The following is an 8,661-nucleotide window of genomic DNA, read 5'->3' on the forward strand; positions in this document are numbered from 1 at the left end:
AGTCTAATCCCACTCTCCCCCCTCACTCCCCGCTCCCTTTAATATCCCACCCAGTCTAATCCCACTCTCCCCCCTCCCTCCCCCCTCCCTTTAATATCCCACCCAGTCTAATCCCACTCTCCCCCCTCCCTCCCCCCTCCCTTTAATATCCCACCCAGTCTAATCCCACTCTCCCCCCTCCCTCCCCCCTCCCTTTAATATCCCACCCAGTCTAATCCCACTCTCCCCCCTCCCTCCCCCCTCCCTTTAATATCCCACCCAGTCTAATCCCACTCTCCCCCCTCCCTCCCCCCTCCCTTTAATATCCCACCCAGTCTAATCCCACTCTCCCCCCTCCCTCCCCCCTCCCTTTAATATCCCACCCAGTCTAATCCCACTCTCCCCCCTCCCTCCCCCCTCCCTTTAATATCCCACCCAGTCTAATCCCACTCTCCCCCCTCCCTCCCCCCTCCCTTTAATATCCCACCCAGTCTAATCCCACTCTCCCCCCTCCCTCCCCCCTCCCTTTAATATCCCACCCAGTCTAATCCCACTCTCCCCCCCTCACTCCCCCTCCCTTTAATATCCCACCCAGTCTAATCCCACTCTCCCCCCTCACTCCCCACTCCCTTTAATATCCCACCCAGTCTAATTCCACTCTCTCCCCTCACTCCCCACTCCCTTTAATATCCCACCCAGTCTAATCCCCCTCCCTCCCTGTGATACGCCACTCACTCTCTCCCAACTGTGGGGATGTCCCTACGTTTGTACTCGCCCAGGTATGTTCTCCCTTGTTTCTACACACACACACACACACACACACACACAAAGGTGACTGACGTACCAGGAGGTGCGATCCGTCTGGGGATTTGCCAGCGTACAGCATCGTTGTGGGTGTCAGACGCACAGATGCCTGTGGAGACAGGAGCAAGCAACAGCCTGAATTTCCTGCCTTTCCCCAACACTCCGACCAGCTTCCAACATAATCACCGCACCATCTCTCTCTCTCTCTCTCTCTCTCTCTATCCCTATCCCTGCACTTGCACCTTCCCCAGCACAACGCACAGCGGAAAGGACTAAATCTAAGGGGGAGGGTGAGAGCGGAGAGCAAGAAAGTGAGCATGTGAGAAAGAGAGAGAGAGCAAGAGAGACCGCGCAACAGAGTGCGCGAGAAAGCGCATGAAAGAGCGAGGAAGGGGGAAGAGCACGTGAAAGCGAGAGCGCGCGAGTGAGAGACAGTGTGTGAGAGAGTGACAAAGCGCGAGAGCTTCCCTCGACTGGGCAGAGCCTGGCTCCCATGCAGATTCTGTCAGTCCGACTGCGTTTGCCCCTGGTTCTTCGGGGCCCTCCAGGAACAGCGATGGTTGGTACGTTGGGAGTTTTCCAGGAATCCTTCGAGCGTGGAAAACTCCCAAAGGATTGGAAAACTGCCAAATGGCACGCCCTCAATTCAAAAAAGGGAATTTTTCCACACACACTCTCTTGCACGCACACACACACTCGTCTACTGATGAATTTGCACTTGAAGGTTTGTTCAATATATCATTTCAGTGGCATGTCACTCATCTATTGCTTTTAATTCTGTGTCTATTGTCCTGCTCCACAGCTATCTGTTGAATGAGCGTCGCTCCGAAAGCTAGTGTGCTTCCAAATAAACCTGTTGGACTATAACCTGGCGTTGTGTGATTTTTAACTCGGTCCACCGCAGTCCAACACCGGATCCTCCACATCACATGAGGAACATTTGAGGTCTGTACTCTATGGAGTTTAGAAGGATTGGGGGCGCGGGGGGTTGGAATCAAATTGAAACGTACAGAACACTGAATGGCCTGGACAGAGTGGACGTTGGGAAGATGTTTCCATTGGTTGGAGAGACTGGGACCTGAGGCCATAGCCTTAGAGTCAAGGGAAGACCTTTTAGAAGGGAGATAAGGAGAAATCTCTTCAGCCAGAGAGTGGGGAGTCTGTGGAATTCACTGCCATAGAGGGCAGGTCGTGGAGTATAGTTAAGACAGAGATAGAGGGGTTCTGGAGTGTCAAGGGTTACGGGGAGAAAGCAGGAGAATGGAGTTGAGAAATGGCGGAACAGATTTGATGGGCCGAAGGGCCTCATTTCTGCTCCTGTATCTGATGGAAAGAGGGGGAAGTGGGAAGGGGTGAAGGGAGCAAGGAATGGGAGGGGTACACCTTAAGTGAGTGGCGTGTGGGGCGCAGTGAGTGAAAGAATTTACCTTCTCAGCCGCACTGTCGATCAGAGACTGGTTGTAGAAGGAGCTAACAGCCTTGGACCTCTCCTTGGCTACCTCGTGGTGGTGGTGATGGTGGTAATGGTCGCTGGCCGATGTGGACCTCCATCGAGGGGCGTTCGGAGCCAGCAGGAAGCTCAGGGACACCCGGGCCCGGCCTGTTGGTCCTCCCCCTCCTCCTACCATCTTCCTCATCATCATCAACATCATCATCTTCTCGATGTCCTGTCCTACCTCACCCCAGTCAAGCCAGAGCCAGCTCTACGAAACCGCAATCAAGGGTGGTCCCAGAATAACCCGTCAGCTTCAAATCGACAGTTAAACCCAGAGACTCTCCGGGCGAATCAACACTCACCCTCAACTCTGCGGGAATCCGCACTGACCACCATGCCCCAAAGCTGGAGCCTGAAGGATTAACCACAGCCCTTGCTCCACACCTCCCAAATACCTAGGGATCCCACAGTCTCTCTCCCCCCCCTCCACCCCCCCAACAAACCTCGGGGTACAAGAGTCAGTACAACCTCTGGGGAGCAAGGAATAACTCCAAAACCTGGGGAGACAGATCAACCTCAACGCCCCCCCCAAAACCTGGGGATACACAACTTAATACAACACTGACACCCACCCGAAATCGTGGAGATACAAGGATCAATCCCAATCGCCAATCCTGGAGATACAAGGATCAACTCCAATCCCCCAATCCAGGAGATACAAGGATGAACCCCAATCCAGGAGATACAAGGATGAACCCCAATCCCTGGAGAGACAAGGATCAACCCCAATCCCTGGAGAGACAAGGATCAACCCCAATCCCTGGAGATACAAGGATCAACCCCAATCCCTGGAGATACAAGGATCAACCCCAATCCCTGGAGATACAAGGATCAACCCCACTCCCTGGCGATACAAGGATCAACCCCACTCCCTGGAGATACAAGGATCAACCCCACTCCCTGGCGATACAAGGATCAACCCCACTCCCTGGCGATACAAGGACCAACCCCAATCCCTGGAGATACAAGGACCAACCCCAATCCTTGGAGATACAAGGATCAACCCCAATCCCTGGAGATACAAGGATCAACCCCAATCCCTGGAGACACAAGGATCAACCCCAATCCTGGAGATACAGAGACCAACCCCAATCCCTGGAGATACAGAGACCAACCCCAATCCCTGGAGACACAAGGATCAACCCCAATCCTGGAGATACTGAGACCAACCCCAATCCTGGAGCTACAAGGACCAAGCCAAACCTCCAATTCCTCCTCCAACTCTGCAAATGCAGCAAGTCTGGAAATAAACAAAGTGCAGGAGGTCAAACAACCCTTGAGGTGACCTTGGGTGCCAAGGTGACCCTCACTGTCCCCATTGCCGCAGCACACAGAATCTAAGGGCTTCAAGCAGAGACCAGGCAGCAACTCCAACTCTTCCAGTTCCCACTGCTCCTACATGGGGTCAAGGCGGCCATATTAGGTCGACCCTTCACCTTCAACCCCAAGGACCAAACAGTGAGGGAGGGGAGGGGGAAGAGTCACGTACCACCGTGTATCGTGACGTTGCAGGGGAGCAAGAGGTGGTGACCAATCGCCGGCGCCGACTCCGCATATTAATAAGAGGGGGCGGCGCGGGCGGCAGGGAGCGACGGCGCGTTGGTCCAATCAGCAGGGAGGGCACGCGCGTCAACGCGGCGTGACGCCGAATGGTGGGCGGGGACAGAACGGGACCGTCCAATCAGATGGGAAACGGCGCGACGGTAGAGGCGGGGAAGGTGGCACGGGCTCGGCCAATCACAGCAACGGAACTCAACAACCAGGGGCACGCGAAGCACCGCCTCCCGTTTGGCGGGAATGACGTCGAGTGGGCAGGGCACGACGGCGGGCCCAACCAATCAGCGTTGGCGGGCCAGCGTCTTTGTTAAGGTGACGTATTAGAGACGGCGAAATTGGGGCGACAGCGGGGAGCGGCGTCCGGTTCCACCAATCAGCGGGGTCATATCCGCACATCGCGAGCGCTTGACGCGTAGGCGAGACTAAATATGGAAGAAGTAGGCGGGGCCAGGTAGGCGGATCCACCAATCATCGGTGTCATGTTTGCATAATAGTAGCACGAGGAGGAGGGGCGGGGATTTGGTTGATCGGTCCGGGACTTCAAGAGTCATCGGTGTCATGTTTGTATGTTAATAGGTAAATGAGGCCGGAGCTAAGCGGTGGAAACCACCAATCAGCGGCGTCGGATCCGTACGTCAATAAAGGGGGGGGCGGTGTCACCAGTGCATATCTAATGAGCCGTGACGTCAGCGCGCTGACAGACGGCTGGTGGGTGGGGGAAGGGCACGCGGTCATGGCGGCGGTGGCGGCAGCTCAGACTCAGACGGTGATCGGCAGCATCAAGACGGAGGAGATGGAGACCGAGGAGGAGGAGGCGGCCTTCCGCAACGGCATGAAAGTGTCCGTCGGCGGCGGCGGCGGCCTGTTGGTCGAAGTGAAGCGAGAGCCCGGCCTCGACGAATCTCCTCCTCCGCCGCCGCCTCTGCCGTCCCGGCAGCAGCGCCGAGGCTCGGAGCCTCCGGAGCGATCGCCGCCCGGCGGCGCCGGCCGGCACTGCAGCGGCGCGGGGCAGTCCTCCAGCGCCAACAATCCCCCCGGCGGCCGCGAGCAAGAGGTGACGGTGGAGATCGGAGCCACCTACCTGTGCAGGAGGGCGGACAACAGCTGGCGTAAGGGCTGCCTCCTACATCCTCCCCCCCCCCCCCCCCCCCCCCCCCCCCCCCCCCCCCCCCCCCCCCACCACCCCCCCACCCCCCCCACCCTGTTTGACATGGATCAGCAGAGCACACAGTACGTGGTGTAGTGCGTGCTCTTGTAAACAATATCTGGATAGGAGTTGAACATGAATTGTTCCGCTCCTACAGTCCATGACTTGCAGGTACACCAACAACTCCATAAAGGTGGGAATTTCAGGATTTTCACCAGCAACACTTGAAGGACTACCGATTCATTTCCAAGGCAAAATGGTGAGTGGATTGGTGGGGAGCTTCGTAGAATTCTTACAGAGTGGAAGGAGGCTATTGGTCCATCATGTCCATTCCATACCACCACTCCTATGTGCATTCAACCCAGACTCACTACCCTATATAACCCTACATTTCCCCTGGCTCCCCCACCACCGGCACCTGCCTTTGCTCAGCTGGAGCTGTCACACCTTCCCGTAATCGATCGCCGTCATCTTCTGGATTCGGCCAGGGATCTCTCGGTGACCTCGTCCCTCCCCCACCAGCCTCGCTCGTCCAGACTGGATCACGTTCCCCTGTTCACTTGCTCCAACCACCCCAAAATCAACCCGACCAGACTCAACACGGAGGCTGTCCATCAGAAAGAAATTCAGACACTTTTTTTTTCTGACGAAGGGTCACTCGACCCAAGGCGTTAACTCTGATTTCTCTCCACGGATGCTGCTCGACCTGCTGAGCTTTTCCCAGCAATATCTGTGTTTTGATTCAGACTCTTATCACTTGTCCAAAGCCATGCCCCCACCCACAGCATCTACTCCAATCGTCAGTGTTGAGGGGGGGGGGGGGAACAGTCTCGTTTCTACCCCCCTTCCCTGGCATTGCTGGGAGCCCAGCCACTTTCAGTTCCCCTGCTGCTTGCTGCCTCCGTGGTTGCCTGCTGTCTGTCACCCGGCATCTGCTACAGGTGGTGATGGGGAATTCCCCGGAGACCACCTTTCCCCTCCGGCGTTGCTCCCCTCCATGCCGCGAATGACCCGACTTGGATGCGATTGAGCTTTCTGAATCCCGAATGCGGGGGGGCATCTCTCAGCGACCTCCTTTTAACCCCGTCCTCTCAACGCTGGCTAGGCTTCCACCACGCTCCTGCTCCCCATCCATCAAGGGTTCCCAATCGCATCCCCTTGCTTGCTGTCAACAGGCGATTCATTGCTGGGCTAACCCCGTACGTGCCTGTCATTGTTCCCTGCGATCGGAGCCAGCCTTCAAATGATGTTCAAGCTAATCTCCTTTTGCTGGTGTCTGTTTGGGATTGGAGTGGAAAGGGAGGATGGTGGGAGTTGGGTCACTTGCCTTCAGACCCCCTGTCAGTCCCACTGTTCAGCCTGCCTTTCTTCTCGTCCCCTGACACGCACCTGACCCCACCCCGAAAGCCGGGCAGTTCCCTATTTCATAGCCATCAAACAGTTCAAGCTTTGCCCCCCCTTAACATCTGTCAGTCATCCCTTGGATATTGGCTCTCAACAAGGCTATGGGTAGAGAGCGGGGGACAGTGGGATTAGTTTGGGGACTGATACAGGGCTATGGGTAGAGAGCGGGGGGGGCAGTGGGATTAGTTTGGGGACTGATACAGGGCTGTGGGGAGAGAGCGGGGACAGTGGGATTAGTTTGGGGACTGATACAGGGCTCGATACAGGGCTATGGGGAGAGAGAGCGGGGGGACAGTGGGATTAGTTTGGGGATCGATACAGGGCTATGGGGAGAGAGAGCGGGGGGACAGTGGGATTAGTTTGGGGATCGATACAGGGCTATGGGGAGAGAGAGCGGGGGGACAGTGGGATTAGTTTGGGGATCGATACAGGGCTATGGGGAGAGAGAGCGTGGGGACAGTGGGATTAGTTTGGGGATCGATACAGGGCTATGGGGAGAGAGCGGGGGGACAGTGGGATTACCCGGAGGCTAACGTGCTGACCTTTGACCTGTTGCAGACTCGGCGGAGGTGATCCAGTCTCGACTGAACGAGCAGGAAGCCCGCGAGGAGTTTTACGTGCATTACGTGGGCTGTGAGTATCTGGTCCAGTCGGGAAATTCCTCACCCCCCCCCTACCCAAATCCCATAACACATGTTCCTGTCAGTGCACCGTCCCTTTGATAAAGGTTTTGGGGGGCGGTGGGGGTGTGTTGGTGGGCATCTTCCACGAGGGTAGCACAATGGTCATCTCACTTAGATGTGGAGCGGCAGGGGGGGTGGTCTTCATGCGTGTTCCTTCATTTGGGGGGGGGGGGTGGCGGGGGGTCCCTGTTCCTCTGCCCCCCCCCCCCGCCCCCGGCAGTCAACCGCCGGCTGGACGAATGGGTGGACAAGAACCGCCTGGCTCTGACCAAGACGCTGAAAGAGGCGGTGCAGAAGACCAGCGACCAATACATGAGCGAGCTGTCCGACCAGCCCGAGCGCAAGATCACCCGCAATCAGAAACGCAAGCACGACGAGATCAACCACATCCAGAAGGTACGGGCTGGGCCGCGCACGGCACGCGCTTCCCTCTGCCCTGTCCCTGTGGCACCTCTACCCTCCACCTTCGCCCCCATCCACGGTTTGGAAACTCCCACCCCAATCAGTGCGCTCCCAGCAACTGACGCATGAGGGTTGAGCCTGGACAGTCCCGCAGGATGTTCCTCTGTGGAAACTGGAGGGCGTAGACAGCGATCGCGGAGGTTTTGTTTTAATGTTTACTATTGCCGCGTGTACCGAGGTACAGTGAAAGGTTTTGTTTGGTGTGCAGTACTGGCAGATCGCCCCACACAAAATGCATTCGGGTCTGAGAACACAGCGAGGAATACCATGTTCTAGCAGCAGCAGCACAGAGCGAGACTGACATTTTAAATTTAAAATCTGAGGGGTCCCTCCAGACGCCGGGGGTTAACAGCGGGGAAGAAGCTGCTCTTGAATCTGTTGGGAAGCTTCTGCCTGATGGGAGAGAGTGGAACCGGGGTGGGAGGGGAGTTCGATGATGTTGGGTGCCTTCCCGAGGCGTTGTGGTGCTTTCCTGACTGCCACGTCGAGGTGGGTGGACTAGGACAGATTGTCACGGGCGGAGGGATGTGTAGCTGACTGCTGTCACATATGTTCCTGCAAATCATGCCTGGAAACTGCTAACGTGTCTTTATCTGTCTCTCACTCACACTCCTTCCTCTGCCCGCTCGCGCTCCTTCCTGTCTGTCTGTCACTCTCTTGAGCTCTGTCTTTGCTCTCTCTCTCTCTCTCTCTCGCGCTCTCTCTCTCTCTCTCGCGCTCTCTCTCTCTCTCTCGCGCTCTCTCTCTCTCTCTCGCGCTCTCTCTCTCTCTCTCGCGCTCTCTCTCTCTCTCTCGCGCTCTCTCTCTCTCTCTCGCGCTCTCTCTCTCTCTCTCGCGCTCTCTCTCTCTCTCTCGCGCTCTCTCTCTCTCTCTCGCGCTCTCTCTCTCTCTCTCGCGCTCTCTCTCTCTCTCTCGCGCTCTCTCTCTCTCTCTCGCGCTCTCTCTCTCTCTCTCGCGCTCTCTCTCTCTCTCTCGCGCTCTCTCTCTCTCTCTCGCGCTCTCTCTCTCTCTCTCGCGCTCTCTCTCTCTCTCTCGCGCTCTCTCTCTCTCTCTCGCGCTCTCTCTCTCTCTCTCGCGCTCTCTCTCTCTCTCTCGCGCTCTCTCTCTCTCTCTCGCGCTCTCTCTCTCTC

The 8,661-nt window shown here is 56.8% G+C and overlaps 2 protein-coding genes across 2 annotated transcripts in view; one reads left to right on the forward strand and one right to left on the reverse strand.

Annotated features, from left to right (window-relative positions):
• Positions 1 to 4,300, reverse strand: part of LOC122542053 (3-methyl-2-oxobutanoate dehydrogenase [lipoamide] kinase, mitochondrial-like) — a 20,230-nt gene extending 15,930 nt beyond the window's left edge. Inside the window, exons 1-2 of the mRNA XM_043679342.1 lie at positions 2,211 to 4,300; positions 824 to 892 (exon numbers count right to left, since the gene is read on the reverse strand). Of these exons, the coding sequence (XP_043535277.1) occupies positions 824 to 892; positions 2,211 to 2,438 (297 nt within the window). The 5' untranslated portion in view covers positions 2,439 to 4,300. The remainder of the gene's footprint in view (positions 1 to 823; positions 893 to 2,210) is intronic.
• Positions 4,301 to 4,384: 84 nt separating this feature from the next.
• The window catches only part of kat8 (K(lysine) acetyltransferase 8), a 12,431-nt gene continuing 8,154 nt past the window's right edge, over positions 4,385 to 8,661 (forward strand). Inside the window, exons 1-3 of the mRNA XM_043679343.1 lie at positions 4,385 to 4,944; positions 6,945 to 7,019; positions 7,290 to 7,465. Coding sequence (XP_043535278.1) covers positions 4,416 to 4,944; positions 6,945 to 7,019; positions 7,290 to 7,465 — 780 coding nt within the window. The 5' untranslated portion in view covers positions 4,385 to 4,415. The remainder of the gene's footprint in view (positions 4,945 to 6,944; positions 7,020 to 7,289; positions 7,466 to 8,661) is intronic.

Source organism: Chiloscyllium plagiosum, chromosome 39 (assembly GCF_004010195.1).
Source record: "Chiloscyllium plagiosum isolate BGI_BamShark_2017 chromosome 39, ASM401019v2, whole genome shotgun sequence".
Taxonomy (NCBI): Eukaryota; Metazoa; Chordata; class Chondrichthyes; order Orectolobiformes; family Hemiscylliidae; genus Chiloscyllium; species Chiloscyllium plagiosum.